Consider the following 26,050-nt stretch of genomic DNA (forward strand, 5'->3'; position numbering starts at 1 on the left):
CGAAAATGAATGAATCAAGTAAATGACTAAAACGTATAGTATCTCTCATTATTATGCTGCATAGTCTGGAAAGGTGCTTTTAGCTCATTCTGTTGCTTCTCCTGCCCAAATGGCTTTAGTAAGTCCTCTCTGTTTTGTTAGTCCAGTCTAAGGTTAAGTCTGTCCAGCATAACATTGTACAGATCTTTCTTTACTTGTACTGTAACCAGTGACTAGTAAAGAAAGTCAAACATCTAACAAGCTAAAGACCCAGTTATTCATCTCAGGAATTGGGGGAGATCAAAACAGAATGAATATTGGACTCTAAGGGGACGATAATGTTATTTATTACACGGCTTGGTTGAATACTCGATTCTGATTGGTCAATCACAGCATTCTACAGTCTGTTATGTAAAGGATAATGTAGAGCGAGCCAGTCATTATTGCGAAATAGAACCCCGACAGGGTGATGCAAGTCTTAAAATCAGCCTAATCTCAATCTAATCTAAAATGGATATGGACACATGAACTATTAGTCAGAACAGTGTATTTATAGATTGATGGTATATCAGGGCTTTTTTTTTTAAAGATTATTTTTTGGGCTTTTTCCGCCTTTATTTTTTGATAGGACAGCTAGGTGAGAAAGGGAAGACTTGCAGGAAATTGTCACAGGTCGGATTCGAACCCTGGACCTCTGCGTCAGGGCATAAACCTCTCAGTATATGTGCGCCTGCTCTACCACTGAAACAACCCGGCCACTATCAGGGTTGTTTTGGCGTCTTTATGCCCCTGCTAGTCTAAAATGGAATCCCTCTTAGTGTTTTGATATCATATCGAATAAAACAACACTTCACTTTTTAAATTTACATTTAACAGGGAAAGGTTAGTGGTTAGTTTTACACATTCTTCTTAAAGCCTAACTGGTTTATTCTAACCCGGATTTTTGTAGTTTTTGCTATTAGTTCAATCAACAATTCAGCAATCAGCAAATCAGCTATTAATTGCTGTGATCTGCAAATAAATGGCAAAAAATTGCTAAAACAAAGTTAGACAGGACCAGGAACACAAGCAGCGAAGTGATCAAACATTAGCATCAAGGGTTAACATTAAAGTCAATTGTCAAACAGTCCGTTGTAAATCATCCATTCCATTCATCGTCACACAATCTTCAGGCCATCTTCCTGCCTGGTTTAACTTTGTTTTGCTGTTCATGCACACAGGTTTCCTGTGCAATGAGGAATTATTTGGGACTGATTGTGTTGTTCTTTCCCCATCAGACTTAGCTGTAGAGATGTGGCCACCTTCCATGATTCCAGCAGTTCAACAGTGCTAAACTATGCTAAGCTAACCTCTCCATACTTAATGCAGATATACTATCTCGTTTTTCTTCTATTCTTGTCATTAAGCTCTTGGAAAATAAGCACATAAGCACATTTCCCAAAAATTTAGATCTATTCTTCAAAGAGTTCTATGAATAATATTCAGCTTCAAAATCAGTTTTGAGAAAATTGGTTTGGTCCAGAACGGGTGAGGAATAGGGTCATCTCCATGTGATGTTTCTCAGTTTGCGTGACAGTCACTATCCAAAACATGTCGGCTTGAACTTCTAGACCCATGAGCACTGAGGACTCATCGTGTATTCCCACCACCTCGCAAACTGGCTAATGTAGTCCTGGTACGTCCTCAGCTTCTGTCTCTGCCCGTCTGAAGCAGGAAACTGAACATTACCACTGGGGCCTGAGGACTTTAAATCCCAGTTCCAGAGAGCAGTGTGGGAGGTGGGGGGGATCGGGGGAGGATTAGACAGTGCTGTCTCTGATGTTATTTAATCTCACCGGCCAGGGAGCGAGCGAGCCAGCGTACCCCTGATGCACGTTATCAACCTCTGATGACCAGTGAGGGGGATTGGGCACCTCAGATACCACCGTGCTACAAACACAGAGCACTTCCAGCTGTCTTCCTGGCTGGCCCCTAACCAGGCAGCAGTTCAATTTGGGTGATGGCAAGCGTGTTCAGTCAGGGGAGAAGTCGGTCCCGGATGATTTCCTCCTTCTCTGCTCGTTCTCCTCAGCATTGACGCCCCTCCCCACCTCAGCTACCCGCCCAAATATGCCTCTATCCTCTATTTCCCTGTAACTGCCCCCCCTTCCCATCTTCCCATAACTACTCCCACTCCCTACCCCTGAAACCCAAAGACCCGGCAATCGCTCAGTTGCTCAAGCTATCTCAGGAGCCTGTCTCGCACCACCACCACCCTCCCGTTCTCCCCCCCCCCCAAAAGCATTCCAGCATGACAAACCACATAGGATTTCGCTAGTCCTTTAAAGTCTGCTGCCTCTGGGAACCACTCTTCTCCGTGCAACATTTTAGTATTCAAGGGAATACGTGACTGGGGAGGCAACCAATGCTGTTTCATTCCCGTCCCCTCCCGTTTCCTCCTGGTTGTTATTTCTGTTGATGCTTTGCGGGAGGAAAAAAATAAATAGAAAAATGTTTTTTTTATCAGGTGATCATACTTGATCACAGATTTTTTACATTGGTGGATTTATTTTTCCTATCTTTGGAGAATCTGTCACATCAAACATTTACTGTCAAGATGTCTTTTAATGAAGTCATTTTTTTTATTTTAACACATAAAAGCATCACAACAACGATATACAAATTCTTAGTAATCTTTAAAACCAAAACACATTTACACATGCAACAATAGGGTTTAAGACAATGAGTAACTTATTGAATAATTTTGTTTTTGGAATGTGTTAACTTTACTTTGCAAGAGAAAGCATGGTCTTTTACTCGGCAGGAGAAAAGTCCAGAACATCCCTCAGCTCCAGAACAACATCTGATATGTCAAATATGTATAGTGTACTGTAATTAATTCTAAATTTGAATGTTTTCAACATAACATACAATTCCTTTACTGGCATTACTCTCTACCTTTTAGACAGATACAACCTTTAGTGAAAGAAAAAAAAGGTTTGAAGACATACGTAGTTTTGTTGAAAACATGTACTTTGAGATCATCTTTGAAAATATGACCTCCAGACAGCAGTCTGACTCGTACACGTCTGCTGCTGTCACAATCAAATGACAGCCAATCGGATTTTAAAGAAGTAAAACTCACCACACAAGACAATGTGCCCTGTTCTGCAGTGAGTCCAATCAAATGAGAAAACGCGTCAACAAGTCCGTCACAGAAGCACTGCTGCCGTCCTTCACGTCATCGTTCTTAACAAGACACATCACACTGCCAGCGACGGTCTTAACATTAGCGTGGCATTTCAAAAATATGGTTTTTCAAATGAAACAAAAGACAAAACTAGAAGATGATTCAGCTTGATAAAATAATTCAAGAGTCAACAGAAATGAAAGGTTGAAGAATAATCAGCAGAATAGATTATTGCTCCAGAGTAAAGTGTGTTGTGTTTGTTACATCATCAATCCTTGTGGCCTCTTCGGTTTGACGGAATCGGTATGATTGTCTGTTTGAGTCTTTTACATAGGATTGGCTGTAAACTTACAGCCACACTGAAAACACATTCATAGACACCAAAAATATACATTATGATACTGTCAAAAGGTACAATAATTACACAGAAAAGGAAATTACAGAGTTAAAACAACACCATTATGTTTCCATTTATCTTTTTGTCTGTCCACTAGTCTTCTCTCGTCCTCCTCAAATGTGTTGGGCGCGTTGGGTCCTGTGAACCCATTAAGTGCTCCTGGCAGAGAGTCAAGAGTCCCACCTGCCCTCCTGTGGCTGGATGGGGCAGCCATGGCTTGCCTCTCTAAAAGAACCACCGAAAAGCTTCACCATTGTTGACCGGCGTCCTCTGTGGGAGACAAAATGTGAAGGACACATTTTAATTTGCAGGTTTCGAGGTCATGCCATTGTCATGTCATGTATTAATCTTCAGAAAATTACAAAAAAAGCGTATACATTCAGAAAGTACCAACAGATTTGGAAGCCAACATTCAATAATAGTATAACCAGAACTGGATAACAGCAGTTTGAAATAGCATGGACATTAAGTAAAGTAAAAGCCCAGAAGGGCATTTAAAGCAGTTATAAAGCACAACCACCAAACCAAGTATTTCATCAAAGAGCCAGCCAAGGTGATTACATCCACGTCCCACCCACACCCAAATAATAATTACGCTGTATGAAATATTCAATACAAATTCCCAAGAAGCAACAATGAGGCATTTAATTACTGCGAGCTCTAGCTGCAGTGAGGGGGAACAGTGCATCATTTCAATTTGAGGCCGTGCCAGCAGCCGCCCCTCCTCCTTCTCCGCAAAAACCTCTATGCCAGAGTGACAGCCTCTTCTTTCCCAAACTCATTTGGAAGTCAAAGACATAAAATACTGAAGTCTTCCACCAATCCCCATGACCAATTAGCACATTTTTTGATTATTATTTTTTTCTCGCTGTTGACAGGGGGGAAATAGTGCATAATCACAACTAAAATCACTTTAGTCTGAGTGGAGAGCAATTTGACATTTTAATACCAAGTGTCATCTGTGGCTCTTTAAAGGCATGCTGATGAGAGCTTCAGCACCAGACTCCTACTAATACAGTTTATGGACCACATGTAAACATTCTCAGTGTAGGATAGGGATGGGCAATAATTTAATATTGACGTATATCGACTTTCGGTGGATTCATGTATGGTCATATCATGTTGATATTTTACAAACTTCTGTTGTCCGACTGAATGACTCAAAGCATTTGTAAATAAGAAAATGCAGAACACAATGAGTAAAGTTTTTTTGTTTTAAATGTGTGAGGAGTTCTGTCTAATGCACAACAGCAGAGCTAAAACAACTAGTAGATTAATCAATTAGTTGATCGGCAGAAAATTCATAAATTGTAAAAAAAAAGAAACAATTTGATGATTGATTAACTATTTAAGTCATTTTTTTTCAGACTGTGGCTACCGGCAACTATTAAGGTGATATTCTTTCTTGCAAGTTACTCAGTGCATGAGTTGACGTCAATCAATACACCTTAAATGTCAATATGACAACTTTGACCATTCCATTTGTTTGTACTGTCTCTCTTGCATGATATACGCTTTAGTGATTATTGGATCTTCAAGCGCTTAACAAAAGATGAATTCCAACCAGATTATGCGAACAGAGACTACATTTCAGCAGTACCGAGTAGTATAGAAACTTCTTCAGTCGAAGGATGCCTACATTCGATCCTTGTGTACCCAGATCTAGAAAAAAAGACTATTTCCATGGTTTTGCTCGCAGCCAATCACCACAAGCGTTCTTTGATTTAATGTGATGTGTGACTACGGCAGAAGCTAGTAGTGGAGTGATGGTGCCATTTAATGCAACTGAATGATTCCATTCACATTATGGATATTGAATGAAGTACTCTATTGGTATCGGTATCACTTGAGGATAGTGGTATTGGTAATGGTATCGTAATTTTTAAAAGCCCTACTATTCACAAACAGCACTTCAGCTGTTTTCAGATTCCCATGTAAACAAGAGGAAATCTTTTCAAAGTGAATATATCATGTGAATTTGACCAATAATGCCATCAGAGGCACCAGCCAATGGTTCAGGCTTTACATAAAATAACTGCTTTACTCAACTTAGAAGTTATAGACCAATCAAACAAACAAACAACCCCAATAATAATTAATTAGAAGAAACATTAAAGGTCTGCAAAGCCCCCATCGGATAAGGCTATCAGCAACTCTGTCTATTATACATCCTCCAATAACAACAAATCATCCTTAGGACCCCAGTCCCATTACCTGTAAGGTTCACAGCAAAGTGTTTAGTCATTAGGTATAAAACAGTAAATGATTAATGATGACATTTTAGGATATTCTTCCTAATCTCTGTAGGGACAGAACCTACACTAAATATCAACTGCATGTAGACAGGTGCTGTTTGTCTCAACATCACGCTAGTTTTGGACACATACATTCCTTCCTATGTGTGTAGCAACCATTTTTCACACCACATTAAGCAATTACTGTTATCCTTCCAAGTGAATAATGGAGGGACCCAGAACAGCAGGATACCATCATCACCAATTTAAAGCTACGGATGAAATGAAACACCATCTCGTTTTGAAGAGTCAAGACGCTCTCATAGATCTGATGTTTTATTTTTTTTGCTTAATTGCAATGAGCTGACGCCTGCCTCCTTGTTGTGTCACCAATGCTCCATTAATTGTGTTTTATCATTTTGGGAAGCAATTAGGCTTTGATAAAAACATTTTCATGTCATTTCTGATTTTTAAGCTATTTCATGGTTGAGAAAAACAGAAAGGATGGGTGAGTGGCATGAAACAAAGGTGCCATATTTGACAATAGTTACATTGAGAGTTTTCTAATCACCTGAACCACCAAAAACATTGAGGATAATTAGTTTTATTGCAAAATTTGAATATGTTTTTTTGTGACCGTATGCAGTGGCCATAGGTGTACTGTACAATAAGAATAATTAGTCCCTAGACTAATAGTCTAAATTCCTTAGAATAAAAACCACATAACCATGTCCCTGAGCTATACATGGATGATGTGAGTATGACTTTCTATGGCAAACTGACCACTTTTCAATCAATTATACAAATGCTGAACAAAGATAAAATGTAATATGAATGAAGTCTGCACAGGCAAAGTATTGTTAGATATCTAAGTTCAATGAAATTGAAAAAAAAAACAACATATGACTACTATGACAAGTCTTCCTATTAAGGCACAGGAACGAGGGCACAACAAGCATGTATACTTAAGATGTTGTGGATATGGTGTGCACATCCACATTGGATATGGCGCATCCACAGGGGCACTTTCAGTCTTAAGCTCTGCTCTCTCAGTCTAGAACGGGATGCTCTAAGAGCTGAGGCAAAGAGTAGAGAAAAGGAGAGGTGAGAATGTTTATCTTGATCCATATTCTCACATTGATCAGTCCCTGGTGGAAGTGTGGCTCGCCAGAGACAATAATGACCCTGATCTGGGCACTCGGCATGTCTCTGTTTTGTTAAGTTCCCACGTTATCGATCCTGTGGGGCTCTTGAGTGCTGCTTGGATTCACTCCCAGGCCTCCTCGCCTCAGCACACTGCAGTGACCAGGCACAAAGAAGGCTCAATTAGCACAGCTCTGCGTTGTCTGCTCCCCCACCTGCATGCGCCTTCAAAATCACTCCATCAACCGCCGGGGAGAGTGAGGGAGAAAAGACACAAGAATACAGAAACAACAGGGAGATGCAGAGAGGGGTAACATAGATAAAGGGAGAAGGACAGAGAAAAGTAGGGAGAAGGTAAGGGTTGATAGTGTTACACCAGGGACACGGGAGCGACACCCAGGTTTCACCTCAAATCAAGATGCTGTGGCAGCAGCTCAGCCTCACGTCAACACCGCTGCCTCTGCAGCAGAGCATGCATAACAACCTGGCTACAACGACACACCGAGGGAAAGACAATTTCCCGCTCTGGCAATGAATGCACACGACTGAGTATTGAACTGAGTGAAGGAGGAGGAAGAGATTTCTCCAGACCTCAAATTAACCCCACCACACCACCACAGTAGACAGTGTATTCCCAGTGTCTGCCGGTGGCTTTCGGTGATAACAACCCAGTAAAAACTGACATGTGGTGGAATAATTCTCTGCTGATTCTGGCGAGGCAGTGTGAGGTCCCTAGGCAACCATGACACCCTGTGATCCTAACCGAACCTGGCAGGTGCAGTTAATGCTGAAGCCACGTCGTTGGCTGATTGAGACGAGGTGGTAGAAAGACGGCGCTGGCTACAACGGGACATTGAAACAGAATCAAACTGACCGGACTAAAGCAGCTTCTGTAAAGGAAGCTAACCTCTGCAGGGGCACATGCATGCACACACAACATAAACCTCCCACCATAAACCTTTAAGATCCAGGTTAAGGCCAATCCTCCGTATGTTTTCCACACAAATAATAAAAACACATGAACAGTCCTCAAACCCTCAGCCCACCCCGGCCCTGCCCCCCCCCCTCTCCCTGCAGCCTTGGCGTCACACTGAGCTGGGGCCAGAGATAAACCACTCATGACGATGAGGATGATAATGGCAGACGCCGCAGCGCCTCAAAATTCAATCAGCACCAGGACGTCAATGCGGATGAGTGTAAAAGTGAAATATGCTCGCCGGCGTGTGTTAAAAAATGGCACACAGGAGTCGCAGGAACAACAACAGGCGATGAAGAGGACGATGAGGGAAAAAGCAAGAGAGGGAGACAGAAAGAAAGAAGGGAGAAAATTAAAATAATGTGTCTACTACTCTGCTTCCCAGCAGAATCCCACTGGCATTCTGAGCAGCCCTACTTTAACCACAGAACTGTGAATAAATTACCCTTTTGAACTCGGGGTGATTGCAAATGTGCCCCGGTTTCTCTTGAGACATGTCTGGCACTAACCCTCAGCTCTATGCTCCCAGCCAGCCTTGTCACAGAGGCCCCCCCACCCCTCCCCTCCCTCCCACCAACACACACACACACACACACACACACACACACACACACACACACACACACACACACACACACAAGCATCATAAAACTTTTAATTTATCATAATTGCGGGTAAATTTTGTTTTTCTCCAGCCAACTAGAAGCTCGCCTTCTCCCCGCTCCCCCTCTCTTTTTCTGTCTAGGAATTCTTAAGAATCTACTCATACTCTGAGATAAAAAAAAGTGTTAGAGATGAGAAGGTATCGTGGAAAAAACGTGTAGTGTGGAAGAAAAATCAGAGTACAGATGAAACGGATAGAAGCAGGGCAGAGACAGATATGGGGGATACAGAAAGGGAGAAGGAAGGGAGTAATCTCAGGGAGAGACAGTGGCACTGGGCAGGTTGAATAGCAGCCTGTGGGAGTGTGCTGATGTGTTTCAGAATGCTCATTATAGCACATGGCCCATACATTACCCTGACAATACCCATTATTGATTAACTTACAGACCAGGAACCAGGCCACTTTTCATAACCGCCATCCTTTGGATGCAGCTCTGACAGGCTAGAAACAAACTATATATAAATAAATAGCACTGTCCCCCTCCCCTCTCTTGACACACAAACTACAGCTGACATTGCTTTAGCTGTCTGGACTCTAACTTTTACGTAATTACAAACACTTTCACACAGCATCAAGACTGCAAATGAAATGTGCGTACAAACTCAGGTCAGCCAGTTTGTTTTCTTCTTTTGCCACCAACATCTCGCACCTTGCAAGCAGCAAATAAATCTGACACCTCAGAACTACAGTCAGAAAAGTTATGCCTGTGATCATTTCAGTATAAAATGACAACATGCAGGGGAATGACTTGGTGGCGAGGAAGCCAAAACTGGGAAGAGACAGGAAAAAGGAGTAAGGAAAGTGCATAAGGGCTTTGGGAGCCAGCCAAACATTCAGGGCCGATCTCGAGGTCTAAAGAAGGGGGGGGGGGGGGCCCAGTCAGCCTTTACTGATGCGTTATATATTGCCTGTCACTTTATTCTGCAAGAATATTGGGGCGTTGCCAAGCTCAAACCTGGAAGGTATAGCAATCCATCACCTGCACTGTTGCAGGCATTGGTGGGTGGGGGTTGAAATCTCATCTTGAAGCTTGTAGCCAATATTCTAGCCACCCAATGCCGTTTATAAAAGGTACCTCTCCAAGGCCGCTATCACGGACAGACCACTCATCTATTCATCCACACGCCACTGCCCTCAGTCCTGCATCACAACACCGAAACGCAAACACACTCACTGTGAAAAGGCTTAAACCTTGTATATTACTTGCATATATATATACAGCATTATCAGTAACATTTATTCTGGTGATTATATGTTAATAAGTAACTGTAATGGAATAAGCATTTGCTGCGATTAAACATCTTTCTGCTTTGTGGTTTATTTGTTTACGGCCCAAAAGATTTTTGTTCCAGTTGTTATTGGCTGGTAATTTACATTTGTTAAAGGTACAGTAAAGTGGTATTACAACGCGCTTAACATCCCAATGGATAAAACCATCTTTAATGTAAATCATAATATTATAGGGCAGTTAATGCTATTTCAGATTGACTCTAACTTGATTTTTATATATTTTGTCAGTTTTTGCTTGTGTTGGGACTTAGTTATGTTAGGGAAATTAGTTGAGATGAGGTAACTGAGTACATTTACTAAAGTACTGTACTCAAGTACAAATGTTAGGTACTTGTACTTTACTTGAGTATTTCAATTGAATGCCAATTTATAATTCTACCCCACTACAATACAGAAGAAAATGTTCTACTTTTTACTCCACTACATGCATTTGACAGCTTTAGTTACTAGTTACTCTACAGATTAGATTTTACATACAAAACATTATGATGAGCTGATAAAATATGATGCGCTATAATAGATGAAACCACCAAAGCCACCAAATATTTTTCATAATGCACCCAATTCATGTTTACAATAAGAATTGACCCCAAAAAAGTTTAAAGTTATTTTTACTTAACAAGACTAACAAATTTTAACATTTTTAACATATTAAAAATAATAAGATTGATTTTGGGATCTTATTAATCAACATCAGATCACTCAAGCAAAGATTGTTTTTTTCATTTGAGAATCGATTATTTTAACCCAGCCTTACTCAAGTACACCAGTGTCATGATAGCATTCCAATACTGAAATGTTGTACAGCTACAATCTTTTAATTCAAGGCCCAGCTTGCACCAGGCATCCGTGCGAGCAAATCAAGCTAAGTGTATTGCAGATGTTTGTGAGTAATGAGGAATTTGGGAGTTTTTTTGCTGACTAGACATGTATGAAGTGTGGTGGTGGTGGTGGTGGTGGTGGGGGGGGGGTGTAATGGTGTGCTTAAGAGCTTTGCCTGGGAGAGGCAGGTTGGTCACAGGGGGGAGATTAGGCTGAGGGGCAACGAAGGAAAACCAAATCCATCTCCATCTCAGAAACATCCTAAAGCAGATTACTTACTTCAGTGGGAGAGGGGGAGAGGGAGGAGCAGAGGAGCATGAGATGGATGAGGGAGCAGAGGAAGAGAGAGAGAGAGAGCAATTAGCATAGATGCAATTCTGGCACAGTCCTCTGACTTGATATTTGACCTTCTGCAAAAGTCTTGCCAAATAACGCCTGAGAAGCGCAGACGGACCATATGGCAAAGTGCTGCTGGAGGCTGAGTGCAGTATGACTCTAAGCCTCCGTATGCTAATGGGGGAATGTAATTACAGTGCAGTATTCCTGTAGGACGTATATTTTACCAGCCCTCCATAGGAGTGGGTTTGCACTGAGACAGGCCAAGGCTCAGTGGCTTCAGAAAATACACTTTTTATCAAACAGTGAGGAAGCCGTTGAGTGGACAGTGAAATGGAACGAGCACAGTAAAAACTGGGGCAGCACTGCAATATGCTGTATGACGAAGTCAGTATATGTTGATGGAAACTGTCAAATGTTTGAAAAGGGTAAATCCACACTGAACCACATTTCAGAACTGCAATCCACAGCTAGACATGCCCCAATCGGTGATGTCACAGCAAATGTTTTCCATCAGCTGCCGGAAAAACACCTGCTGAGCCAGTGACATCACTGATTGGGGCGTGGCCTAAATTGCAAGATGCTTGCAAGTTTCAAACCATTGTCAGTGTAACTCCAGATTTCTGCCTTATGTGAGATCAAAATGAATTTACCCTTCACATCTTTTGGTATTAACCAGCTTTTCCTGTCCAACAATCTATGTGAACCGTGTTGCTTGATGCTATTGGTTATTGACAGTTGAGCAACAGATGGTCACACAAGGTCTGTGGCTGAAATATAACATGGGATACTGCGGTTATAAGGTATGCATCACCACAATGCCAGAGGATGCCTGTTTAAGTTTTTCATTAGGTGTTCAGCATTGTGTTTAATGATATCTTTGACTACGACGCTGTATCAGTATCCATAGGTAGTATTAACTGATCGGAGCACTACGAGAAGCCATGAACTGGGTTTTAATGGTGGATAAAAGCAAAGGTTTTGGAATAACTATTTAGCATTTATAATCAGTAGACAACATGAAATAAACAGCTTATAACACATTATAATGTTGTTGTAAGCAGACATAAGGACATGTTTAAGTGTTTATTAATGTGCAGTGTTTGTTATACACCAGCCTCCACAGGTGTATTATATAGCATGTAATATAATATCTGCTTAAAACACGAAATGGGGCACGCTGACTTTCAATATTTAACTAAAATTTTCCCTAGCCGTATGCAGCCTAAATCTAAAATACAGGAGATGCAGTACGTGAAATCACGTTTGTACACCCAACCATCCGTCCTGACCTCCTCCTTACAACTCCTCTAGACCAAGGATATCGCAGTTATGTTTCCTTCAAAAATTTATTTGGAGAACTAAATTTGTAGTATTTAAAGGGGGTTCAATATTTACAAGCATCTTCGTTTAAAATTGCTTATATGAATAACTAATGCTTATACTCAATATCTTTTTGTCCAGTAATTCATTAGCATTTCTCATCACAATAAGGTGCTATGGCAGATACAAGACCTTACAGGCGCATATTTCACATGGTCTTTTACGCTTTAATAATAACACTAACACAATGCACCCATACAGTGTGAGAGATATCCAGGCTAAAGAGGGAGCGACTTTCTGCAGTTGAAACAGCACTCAGACGCCACGCCTCTTCCATTTATCATGCATGGAAAATCCCTGCCCACACAGACGGCGGCTGAGCCGACGCTCGTAGGAAGATACTGAGGCAGCACCCTTGGGTCAGAGGCTGCCGCCTGTAGCAGTGCTGGCCTCCATTTCAATTAGCTTCACCTAAGTACCCTTGTCCAAGTAAAGCAATTTTACACAGGGCTACTACGAACTACTACTACTACTAACTCTTCTCTGGGAGCAAGCCCTAAATGGGAGACAGCGGAGAAGCTTTCAGGTGCTGCTGAGATTTCAGGAAAACAAAACAAAGAGATGCGGCAGTGAGGTCATTGAGCTCAGGGAATCAGAGCACTGTGAATGGGAGAAGGGCAGGTATTGCAGGATGGGAGCAGGGGAAGATGGGGAAGATGAGCAGGACACGCGTTTGAGTGTGTAGATACCTGAGGGATCTGTTATGGAAATCCCCAATTTCTCAGCCAAGTTGCAGCCCTTTGAATAGCGCAAGACGTTAGCAAACACGGCGAGAAGCCATGTGGGTGTAAAGAAGCGAGGGCTAAGCGAGGCAACATGCTGCCAGTTCTCTGAAATGTTAAATTGAAATGCAAAATAGGAGCAGGCCTTCTTGTTTTGAGCAGATTTCTCAGCATCTGTGTGGGAGCCCTTAAAACTTAGAAGGTCTATACGCAGAGCTCTGCATATTTACTGTAAATCAACATCATATTTAGTTTAGGATTAGAAAATACACACAGCTGAACTTCAATCTTTAATTGCACTCGCGTGATGGAGACTTGAGTCAAATTAATCTGTGCATCAAATTCAGTGAGTAAGAAAAATGTCAGTTCAGTAAAGATTTGAATATGTACAGCCACTATGCACCTGTCATGTACAGTGCCTTTACTCGGCTTATACCATTAGGCTACTTATTATACAGAATGTTTAAGCCACAGATGCTGGCAAGGCCTATAATTAGGACCCACCACCCACCAAATGCATGTAACAATCAACCTTGGTGGATAAAATCAATGAGGTCAGTCGCCATAGGCGGGTTGCTGAAATAGGCCAAATTCACGACAAACTCATCATTACAACACATAAGATGATTGACCACAATTTGTTTTGCATCAATAATTGCATCAATAATGTATCACGATTCTTTGATTGACGCTTGCTGTCCACCGTCAAATTAACAAAGAAAGTCTGCAAGTATGTGGCGGCACTGCTGGAGTAGATCGATGTAGCACTGAAAAGAAAAATGTTGGAAGTAAGGTTAAAAGAAAGTTTACCGAATGTGGCGCTTCACAGATAAGGGTTTGTGGAGAGATGTGTGATGTATGTTAATACAATGAACTGCAGTGTTTTAATGACATTGTGTCTTGTAACTAACTGTATGCCAGTTAATTTTTTTTGTTTAACTGCAATTGGTACTTAGACCAAAAAGTTAATTTTGGACCCTGGATGTATTGACACAAAATGAGAAAAGTTACTGTTATTTTAAAATAACTGTTATTTTAAAATGTCCACCTTAACTGTTATTTTAAACTGTCCACCTAACCTGCAACAAGTCATCACAGATGTTTAATAATTGAGACACTTTACGGGGTCACCACAATGGAGTTACACAGTGGGATGAGCTATTTTGGGAGCCCATTGTTTCTGAAGTAAAATTCCCATTTTTTTACATTGACAATGTCAGGTGTCTATCAGTTGGGACATTTTTACGGCTTGGATGGGCATGAAACCTCCTTGATTAGATTATCAGTAGAAAGTGGGCATGGTATCCTAAGTGTTCTCGTGAGCGGAAGGTCACTGTTTGATCCCCGGCAGGATAAATCTGGGGGGGGAGGTAAAGAAACAGTGCTTGCCTTGCCTCATTAGTACCAATGGTGGGCCCTTGAGCAAGGCTCTTAACCCCAACTGCTGCAGTGGAGCTGCTCAGTGGCCCTAGCTGTGAATGTGTGTTTTATTTAAATACAGCAAAAAACTATGGAGATTCATTTATGCATCCAGGTAATTGTAGTTTCAACAAATCTTTAATTTAAAAACACTGGATTAAAAAATATAAAATACAAGACGTTTCAGTGTTCATCCAAACACCTTCATCAGTTGTTAAGTGTGCACAGGAAGTAACTCTGGCCTTAATACACAAGTCAGTCACATGATCTCATGGCATGAAGTCACATGACTGCTAAGATGTAGTCCATTTGTGTTTGCCAAAGAAGATGGTGTCATTTTGCATTTGATCGCATACACCAGGTTGCTCTTTTGATGTTTTGGAATCTTGTCCTTGGGGTGGACTAGACGCTGTCTCAGTGTATTTTTAGGTTTAAAATATACAGGGATGTTGTAATTAGAGAACACTCTCCGGAACTTCTCAGACAGCCCAGCCAAATATGGGATAACAACATGGCTTCTTCTGACCTTATGATTTGTTTCTGTTGATGGTTTAGAAACTTTTCAGGGGTTCTTGTGTGTTTTAACAAACGCCCACTCAGGATAGTGACACTGTTTTAATGTGTGTTTTACATGTTTTTGTTCCTTACAGCAAAAAAGTTTAAAGGACAATTCCGGCGCAAAATGAACCTAGGGGTTAATAACATATGCGTACCGAGTCGAACGTAATCTATTTCTAGTTCTCAATGCTTCGGTTTGCATGTAGGGACCCTCATTATGTTACCGTTTAAGTGTGGTGCTATTTTGAGCCTTGTTAGTGGTATAAAATAGTGATTTACCAAGTGCCCCGAAAGCTAGCGTTAGCAGGTAACCACCGGTTTTGCGGTAGCTTGTTAAAAGCTAGAGACACATTTGATTAGCATGAAAACAGATCACAGAGAACGTTCGACTCGATACACATATGTTATTAACCCCTAGGTTAATTTTGCGGTGGAATTGTCCTTTAATCTTTGGTCGAACTGGACACTGCTTTGTTTTAAACACGTATGTAGACTGTTTACGTCCGTTTTCAGCTCCGTTTTGAATCTGCCTCCCAAAAGGAGTTAAATCGGCCAATCAACTTGCAGGAGGTGTGACCTACAGTTACCCATAACACCCTTCTTTGCGTATTGTAGGTTCGCGGAGACGTTTATGTTTATCTTTGGAGAAGCATAATTTTGGGCCAAATAGCTTGGGAGCCACGGTACTAATGCATTTGAGTTGGAAAATCCAACACTGTTTGGTTTTATTTAATTTGGCTGAGATACACACATATAAGAACACTGTAGGGCCAGCTCTCTAGGCGTGTGTAAGAAAACTCCTTTCCTAAGAAGAAAGAAAAACAAGGATTAAAGTCATCTAGTCAGAGTCATAAGACTAATATTTCACTTGAAGCAACCTAAAATGAGGAATAAGTACATAAGCAGGCTTTAGTTAAACTGGAAGGTTAAACTTGACAAAGACAAAAACAAGAGAGATCTCATCAGGAGAAAGCCAGTGGGCAATGTAATATGCTAAAGGCAGCATTTAAGACAGAGCTAATCCAAGCAGACTCCCCCCTGCTTAGTCATTCCAGCTCTACACTGATCAGACGGGGAAACCGGTCACAGTTTGTCAAAACACAGCTTGCACTCAGAGCAGATTGAAATCATTTCTCTACTCAACAGAATGCCACAGACAGATCTTTAGAGAAGTGACAACAAACAGCTCAATGGTTTATCAGTCGTGGAGGACAAAGGGGCTCTCCGCGCAGAAAAAGAAAATATTCACCTGATGTCATCAACCGGTGCATCATAAATCCTATCCTTCGCCTGGGGGCCTCAGACTGACTTCACGCATCTGTGACACTCTCTAACCCCAGGGTTTCTATCAGAAAAAAAACCTTGAAATATCTTTCTGGGCATGGTGTCAGATGCTTGCCATGAAATATTCATAATGCGAGAGCAAAGCCACAATAGAGGTGGTGGCAGCATGCAAGGATTTGACTTGCAGAAACTGAGACGCTTAAACCACGTTGACCGATTTTTCCCATCACCAGTTGTCACTCACAAATACACTTTCACGTCAGTTTTCTGGCTGAATGGCACAAAGCCATCTGCCATTTACAGCCTTTAGCTTATAGATATAAACTCATTAGGGCATCCGCACACCTGCAATTTTATGGCCCTGTATATTACGTTTTTATCTGTTTTGCCAACTACAATGAGGTTAACAAAGATTTGAGTTTTCTTTTTCATTTGCAGGTCAATATTGTAACGTGCATCAAGTCACTTTACAAGTTAAAGGACCATTCTGATGTTTTTCTATGCTTTTAACCCATCAACTATACACACATTTATGGGGGGAAATATCAGATTTGCTACCAAAGAAAACAACTTTTTAAAAGGCGCAATCTGTACGTAAAAAGGACGGTAGAGGTAGTCTGGCTATCACCAGACCAAGCTCAATCTTTTAAGATTGAACATTAGTTTGGGGAGTCTGCTCTGTATTTTCTACTGCACAAGAGGCGTGATCAACAGGCATAGTTCAAATGACTGTACGCAATTGGATAGTCCTTCAACCAATCAGACCAACGATCCGGGTGACGTAGCAGCGACAGCGGCATTAACGGGTTGCTGCGCTTCGGTGGCCGCTATGTTGAATGTAAACAAGAAGCTGCTTGGTCGCTTCTCTATCTGTCATCGTGTTAAACCCGCCAATAGTGCGCCAGGTGGATGAGCCAGTTTGTGATTGGTCCCCGCAAAATTGTAACGGAAGAAGGATAGATAAACGTACAGGTTTCCAGCCTGAGCTGCAGGGCGAAATCAAATCGCCAGCAGATCGGGCTGGGTTTACCCAGTCTACGGTAGAGGAGCAACATCACCAAAATACAAGACAAGACAACAAGTAAAACTAAATCATTTTTTTCTGATGCTCTTTACATCCATAATGTTTGTATTCGCCGTCCTATGGTTTTAGTTATGATTAGTTGAACAACACACAACGTTTCAATCTATAGTATACATGTGAATATACAGTACCTGTAATTTATATGGTCAAATAAACAACTGATTGGCACTGCAATGCAAGAAACTATCCAGTTCACATGATTCTTTTCATGACATCCACATTTACTTTTTTACTAGATTTATAAAAGCACTTGCACCAACAAGGAAGACTTTTAAGTAGTGTTTCTGTTTATAAGTGATAAAAGGAGTTATCAATAATGGACCCCTGAATTTGCTGGTCTACAGTCAGTGAACCCATCATGGCCAGGGTAATGTCATCATTTTATTCACGAAGAAGCATCATGTCATCAAGACCCATAGTAGGAAGCAAGTGTTCTGAGCAGTGAGGAGAATGTTGAGGTTTGACTTGAGGGAAAATGTTAGAAATCGATAGAAGAACTGTAATTTAGTGGTCTGTCATGGATATCCATCATTTGAGTGAGAGAGAGTAAGAGAGACAGAGAGACTGAAATACAAATCATCATATACAAAGCATTTTCTCTACACTTTAGAATTTTTTGATTATTTTAACCCTTTATTATTAGTTGGTGACTTGTTGCCCTCTTAGCAATCTAACCATTCTTCTTAAACTGGCTTTTGTCTCATGTTTGTAATTTTTTTTTCTCCATCATTTTATTTCTTGTTTGCTTGATCATTTCAAGGTCTTATTTTAAACAATTTCTCTTGTGATGCACAAAACAAGCTGCAATGTAGTGTTAATGGACAATCGCGCACCATCAATTTTCGTCCACTAGTGCTTGTTTTTGCCACTGATATGCTCAGATTATTCTTCTAAGTGTCTGACAACATTATGGAAAGGATCCCTACAAAGGTCGACATTTTTGGCGTAACATCCTTTTTGCTTAACATGAAACCGCCCCAAAATCGCTGTCGCCAAACCCACCAGACTTCATTTAAAGAAACACCAATTCTGTCATCGTAAAATACACTTCATTCAAGTTCTACAGAAACATATACAACTATCAAAAGCTGTCTTGGTTCACCTTTCCATTGTTCCAACAATAATCACTTTGGTTTAGTTGACATAAACCCTTAATTTACCCATTTACATGTGAAAATTGCTGGTTCTATAGACGTAAAACTATTGTTTATTTAAATAGAGTGGGTGAAACAAAAAGGATCTTACTCTTTAACAAAAATGTATATCTCTGTAGGGATCCTGTAATATAGCTTATACCCAGGAGTATGACAAAGCCATAAAGTAAGCGTCAATATGCCTTTTGGCAGTAGCTGATTTGAAAATGGGAAATACCATGTTCAAGAACAACTTTTCTAATCTACTGTACATTACTCTTACTGTAATGTTACATCAGTTGAATCATTTGCCACTGGCCTAGTTGCACTTAACTCAGTTAGGGCAATATTTCTTTAAGGGCTTTGTAAAAAATGTTGCATTAGAGCCAAAAGATAAGATATGTGCAGGAATCAAAATAAGTCAAGATCACATCATTTTTTATGGAGAACAAAAAACACCTAGTTGCAATGCTCATGCGCTCATTACATGATGCATTTGCTGACTTCTCTTTCACTTTTTTTTTTTTTTTACACAGGCTCTCAGTAATGACGAGATACCTTTTAACTTCTCAGTCAGAGTCAGCATCAATAATTGATTTTCATCTGTTTAAAATTTAAAGTGCCACACATTAACGTCCCCCCGCACCTGCTCTTTCACGCTGTCCATCCTCCACTGGGCTGCTTCCTACTCCCATCTCTCTCTCTCTCTCTCTCTCTCTCTCTCTCTCTCTCTCCCTCTTAAGACAATAGCAATGAGTTATATTTCACCAACCAGGGATGTTAAATCAAACAGGGGCAGAAGAGGCAACAGACCACATAATGTAAGTGCATCGTCCAGACGCCTCCGATTACACTTTGGCCTTAATTGGTGGCAGTGTATTCAATTGAGGCAGTGTACGGCCTCATTTTCCCTTTTCTTCACACACCCCCAGACCTCTGCGACCAAATTAATCTGCAGTTTTAAAGCTTGAATAAATCCAGTAAGTTAGAGATCTGCAGATCTAAAGGCCGTCTGTCCCTCAGGCTTTTCCTTCTTCCTTTTTTTTTTATTTATTATTTCTTTACCCCCTCTCCTTTGCCCATGGAGATTGGCTGGCAGCACTCAGTGTTATCTCCTGGGAGGCAAAGGTTGGGGGAGGGTGTGAAGGCCACAGATTTGTCCTTATCTATTCTGAGCACACCTAAAACAAATTAGACCTGGCTGCCGTTGCTTATTTGGCTCCCGTTCTCTCATTAAGGGGCTGAATCCAAGCTATTTTCCTCAAGTTCCCATTTCCTACCATTTCGGGCCTTGTCTTTTATCACAATTGCAAAGGTTTCTAGGCAGCCATGCCACCTTTTCATCTCACCCATTTCATGTCGTCATATCAACCCTACACAAAGAGCAGAGGGAGAGAAGATCCCCTTACTCGAGGATGCTGTTTTCCTACACGTCTTGACGCTGGCCTTTGACATGTTCATTGAAAGAGGAATCTGTTCAATTAGATTTTAGTTTTGCCCTTTTCCTGCTTTTACTAGGCTACACCGTGTCATGCTACTAATCAAGAAGCCCCTTTGGATGTTGTCATTTTGAGAATTCTTTGTCTTAATTAGTAATATGAACGGCATAAACAGAAGTGCTGTTTAAGTCAAGTGTTCCTGTCAATATAGTCAACTACCCAGTAAGCTGGCACTTAAATTCCTATGATCATGTTTCTATCAAATAATATAGTTAAAGTAAGGAGAATATAATAAGGTATATTTATAGTGAGGAGAATGTTGTTTAGACATCTATCTGTGCATCAAACTCCTGATTCTGCATTATTGAGACATTCACAAGCAAAACATTGAAACATATCACATAACACATAAATAATACATGCAGTGTACATGTCTAATCCATATGTTGGAAATGTTTTCAGAGTCTGGTTAGATGTTAGATTGAAAGCGTCCTGTAAGATTTTATTACATTGGTCAGACTTTTTGTTGTTGTGTTGATTAAATGAAATGTCTGACTGCACAACACAGTGAAAAACAGACACAGACTTATATATATATATATATATGTGTGTATAACATTCAACAAATATTGTGCTAAACTCAACTTCTGAAAGGCCTTTTTATTAATTCATAATAGCTATGAAGTCTTTATTACTCTATTTCAAGTAATGTGGTTTTATGTCAGAACATTAACACTAGAGCACTTGTTTCAGTGTCATGTTTAAAAATCCAATCCACTAATGACTGTGTATATTTCTTAAGAAGTCTCAGTGAAAGATTATTATAAAGTTTGAGTTACAACCTTACAGAATATTTGAAAATGTATATAAGATGTATACAGTCTTAAAAAGTATTTATGAAGGAAACCCCCACATTAGCTTAACTCATAAAAGCAATATAAAATGTCCCCAATAAACTGAATTCAATTGAAATAAAACCTGTTGAAATTATAATAAACTTGTATCATAAACTTTGAAAAGACCTTAAAAAGCCATTGTTAACCTCACTGTGGAGCTGCAGTGACTACATGTTTTGCTTTTTAAGATTATACGATTATTTTAAAGCAGAGTGTTACCATTGAAACACTTGTTGGATGCTGAATACCAAGTATCATAGAACACCCTCAGGGGTTCCAAGATAAATCTAAAGGGTCACAAGGTAATTAACACAAAATTATGTCAATTTTTCTGATTATTCTAAGTTTTTTTTTCTTTTGAGGCCTTTCACCGCTTAAGGAGTATAAAAATCCTTCAAATGAAACAATCTGAGAAGGAAAATCAATGTTTGGGGGAACTGTTTAGGAGAACTGCTCACGAATGTCCACTGATGCCATAACCGGTGATGAGGGGTCAGAACTACTCATTTGAAAGGGGCCACAAGCCAAAAAGATTAGAAACCATACACAACACATGTGGATGCCCTCACGCTGTGTTAATGTTAGTGCCACAATGATAATCAATCTGTTAAGCAACACAAGCTGGCAAGCATTTACCAAATTTAGGAAAATGCTAAGTCCCTTTTTCATTAGTCTCTGGAGAAATCAAAGTTGAGGTAAACAAGTGAGGTAAATAGAGAGGTGAAGACGCAGCTTGCCCACATACGAGTATTATTGCATTTGAAAGTTAATGAAGGACCTTTGAGCCATAGGAGCTCAAGCTAAGCAAAGGTAACTGCTCTGGAAATGTTAGGTTAGATGAGATTCCTCTGCCAGACTAATCCATCTGAGAGAGAGAGAGAGAGAGAGAGAGAGAGAGAGAGAGAGAGAGAGAGAGAGAGAGAGAGAGAGAGAGAGAGAAATCTGCTGCAGAACAGCACAGCAGTGACACAGGGCAATTCTCTAGGGCCTTGCATTAGCGCGCTAAATTAAAGGGGGTATTAGATTAAATTGGCTCTCCGATTTCAGGGGTGTGAGTAAAATTCTGATTTGCATTTTCCACCGCTGCTTAAGATATAATTAGTTCAGGGTGATTCCCATGTGGAAAACACTGACAGCCAAATCTAACTGGCTGCCAGTAGCTTATCGTCTCTTCCAAGGCAAAAGGTACTCGGCTTGGCTTGGCTCATGTTTGGTGCGTGTGTTTGTTCGTGAGTATGTGTTAAGAGTGTGTTTGGGTACATCTAAACAAAGAGCGAGAGAGTGTGCAAACGTTTTACTTTTCACGTGTGAATTTGCACACATGGGCTGTAAATTCTCCTTCTAAACTTATTTCAGCACCTGATTCCTCACACTTCTCAATCCATCTCCACTGTGAGCGGCCATTAGCACCACAGACTAAGGTGGAAAAAAGGGAACCTTGTCACGTATAAAAGTTTGTTGAAGCAAGAGCACAACTTCTCACCTCTGAGATGACTTTATACTCTAACCCATTTCTGCAGCAGAAAGTGCGCCTGTAATTACAGATGCAGAATCCAAATAACAATTACTGCTGGAGAAGTCCATAATATGAATTACTGAACTCAGGGAAGGAGCTTTTAAAAGCAAGTGTGGATTCGTTTGAGGGGTTTTCACAACCTTGGTAATTCTAACCGTCTTTGCAAATGGATGTTTTCCAAAAGTGCGTCTACCCATGCATTATGAACAGGAGGCTAGCTTCCTGGACACCTGTTTGATGACACCTGTTAGTACACGATATATGGAGTCAACACAAGCTTCCGATTGCCATTTCTATGGTTAACACGTCCAACCTATAACCCATCAGGGACCCTTTTTTTAACCTCTTAAATTCTGGTTTCCTCATAATTTCTACCACAGTAAGAGTCAGAGTTTTCCACACGGTCTCTCTTTTGTTTCAGCTTGTTCTAACACTCATTTTAAGCTACTGGACAAAATACCAAATGAAATACAGTATGACTATGGTTTTAATGGCTGCACAAAATGAAAATAATTTGGATATCTTCATTTTACACTGCAAAAATCTCTTTCAAGTCATTTTTTTGTCCTTAATGTGAGTCCTAAAAATATAATTTTCTTAAAGCAAGTAAAATATAGTGATTGTTTTCCCCAATCACCTTGTTTAGGTTATTTTCAAAATCAAGTTTCATTTTTTATTTTAAATGTAGTGCTTCTTGCTTCATGATACAGACACTAATGTTAGAGTATTTTTGCAGTGTGTTTTCACCAAAATGTATCCTGATACAAACTTTTGGAAACGTTGGGATCTTAACTCACATTTAAAATTAAGCTCTGTAGGTTTGAACAGTGCTTGTCTGCACAAAGTGTGTTTATATGACTGACCCCCTTTTTTGGGTTAAAGAGAGGTAAGAAAAAAAATTATAATTTTGTCTCTCGATTTCTGTTTCAGTTGCAAAGTGGAAACGATTTTCATACTTGGGACCCCTTTCGAATTTATTAACAATTACTAAGATTGTAATCAAGAATATTAGCTCTGGATGGCAGGCTGTCAAACTGGGATTGAACAGACAGAAATCTTCCATGTAGCACTGCATTGTAGAGTACATGAGACATAAATGATGAGAATCATATGAATAAATAATATGTTATGTCACATTGAGCTCGTCAACACTACGAGGTCAAGAAAAAGCTGCAACATTTGCATCCAGGTACAATCTCAATCTACTTTGAATCCTTCCATAATTTACTAATCACTGAACAGCAACAGGTACAGGTGATATTTACATCACAAAAAATTAAGAAAAACACAGCTAAAAAATGAACATTTTCAACAACAACAAAAAAATCTATGAGGAATTCTAACAGTCAATCAATCTGATGGCACAGGTTCACAATAAACAAAGGAATCCAGCCATGGTGTTTTTCCATGAGTAGATAAGGTAATATTTTATAATTAACCTTTTTTATTCTCTCTATGTAAGTACTTAATTAATGAGCAAATCATCAGGCCCTCGGGTTGCATTTGTTGGTGACTCATCCATACAAGCTCATGTTAAGCCAGTGAGCAAGTTCAGACTCTCAGGGTAAAGAGAACCATATTTGCAACTTAACATTCATATTCTGCCTTTGCCTTTGATAGCCAAGTGTCAGCTACTAAATACATCAATTAGAATGAACCTTTAAAAGCAACACTGCCCTCTGATTGTGTCTAATGAAGCCTCTTGCTACTTGTCAATTAAGCCTCTGCTTAATATGTTTTTCTCTTTCCTATGTGACAATGTTTTTTTCTGCCTCTGCAGCCTTCTTGATATGTAGCATGGCTCAGATTGAGCCATGATTGGCCATAATGACACAAATATCATATAAAATGTTTGTATCTCAACTCTACTGCACAATACATTCATGCTTCAGTGGGAGCGGATCAGTCTGGGTGTTTCACTCCCCTTCCTACACAAAACTTGGGGTATGTTTTGAGAAATCAGCAGCCCTGCCATCACTTTCACCATCTCTTGGTGGTCGGAGGCTGAGACTTTGCGGGATATTGATTCTTCCCATCCAGAGACGGTTTCCATAATTGGTTAAAATGACCGAGTGCAGAGAGGGATGGCTCTCTGCTGAAAACCATTTCCCAGCCCTGCTTGGAGCTGAGCCAAGCTCAGGGTTGTTCGGATGCGTTCCAGCCCCAGTCTGACTGGCAGCAATTAGGGGTGTCTGAGCCAAGCTCAGCTTGCGCTCCACACAAACACCCCTAATTACTGCCAATTAGACTAGGCGGGTAGGCAGATTTGAGAAGCCGGGGGGATGTTCAGGCATGGGTGGGCATGGAAACAATTTCCAAGGGCTTAGAACGTGACTGGATGAAAAGGTTAATGCTTTGGAGTGCAAGGGGATAATAACAAAAGAAGGGGAAGCAGAGCCCCGGTTCTCACCTCCAGCGACGAGCCTGGCTTCTTCTTCAACTCCTCACATTTCCTAAATTTGCAGATCTGGTGGCCCGTTTTGCGGTTCCGACAACTGCTGCAGACACCACAGTTGATTAGCCGCCTGCAGGGTGCACAGACCCCACACCTTTTCCTTTTCTTCTTCGCTGGGTTTCCACTGGATACCGAGGAATTATTCTGTGGGCAGTCTGCCAGATTGGCAATTTGAAACGCACTGTCTGTAACGGCTGCTGAGGCTGCGGGGGAGTGAAGGGCTGTCATGACGATGACCCCGGGAGGTAATGAGATGCCCCCTAAAGCCGGGATAGCGGAAAAAGTTCCAACGCGTTCTGGGAGATTCATTATCTCTGCTTCAGCAGCGCCGCATTTCAGCTTGTTCATGCATTCTCCTGCTAAAGGTCTGCAGTGTTCGGGGGATAAGGTAGAGAGGAAATTATTATTTGCCATTTGCAGCGTCTCTGGCGGCACGCCAGGCTTCCCCGGCCTCTGGGAGTCATTTCTATGCATGCTGGTCCTATTAGGGTTTATTGCCGCTGATTTCCTTCCCCAGAGCATGGCGTTATCGCAGTTCCAAGGGGACATGCCAATTCTAGCACTGGGGAAAATGGGCGTCGTGATGCGGGCAATCTTCTGTGGAAATGCCCCATTGGTTTTATAAAAGTTTGCAAAAGACCTGTACCTTTCCATTTCTGCGTTATAATCCAAAAGCTGGCTTAATCCACCATCCTGAAGATTATCCTTTTGTAACAGAGACACATCTGCATTCTGTCCGTTTTCAATGCAAAGCGCATTGTTTATGTTAGCCATGGCTGAGGAATAGTTGTCAATGTTCAGGAGAAGAGAGCGAGGTACAGTGGCCTTTGTCGAACTGGAGCTGGTTACGAACAGTGTGCTACCATCCTGGTTTATCTTCTCCAGTGCTAAAAGCAAAAATAAAACAAAAAAAACTGTTACACATAAAAGAGGCAAATGTTTTAATTCTAATCAGATTTCATTTCTCTACTTCCAACTGTTGAACATTTGAAGAATCTTCTGGCACATTGTTTACGCACTGCATTTTCAAATGGAAACTATCACAAAGTCAGCACTGATCTTCATCTGGTGACAATAACGTGATAGCTGACAGACCAACATGTCATTATTATAATGGGGGAAAGAATTAGCATGCTTCAAAAAAGATGCCA

At 40.7% G+C, this 26,050-nt stretch overlaps 1 protein-coding gene across 1 annotated transcript; it reads right to left on the reverse strand.

The window, feature by feature from the left end:
- Positions 1-3,306: 3,306 nt before the first annotated feature.
- Positions 3,307-25,778, reverse strand: cxxc4 (CXXC finger 4). Its single transcript, XM_078269705.1, has 2 exons — positions 24,855-25,778; positions 3,307-3,815 (listed from the first exon to the last, which is right to left on the reverse strand). The coding sequence occupies exons 1-2, from the start codon at positions 25,671-25,673 to the stop codon at positions 3,771-3,773; spliced, it is 864 nt and encodes a 287-aa protein (XP_078125831.1). The 5' UTR covers positions 25,674-25,778; the 3' UTR covers positions 3,307-3,770.
- Positions 25,779-26,050: the final 272 nt, after the last annotated feature.

This window comes from Sander vitreus, chromosome 2, assembly GCF_031162955.1.
Source record: "Sander vitreus isolate 19-12246 chromosome 2, sanVit1, whole genome shotgun sequence".
Classification (NCBI taxonomy): Eukaryota; Metazoa; Chordata; class Actinopteri; order Perciformes; family Percidae; genus Sander; species Sander vitreus.

Coding starts and splice junctions, on each gene's coding strand:
- cxxc4 (XM_078269705.1), bottom strand. CDS start 25,673: ATGGCTAACATAAACAATGCGCTTTGCATTGAAAACGGACAGAATGCA. Junction 3,816..24,854: donor AGCCAGGCTCGTCGCTGGAG/GTGAGAACCGGG, acceptor TGTCTCCCACAG/AGGACGCCGGTCAACAATGG.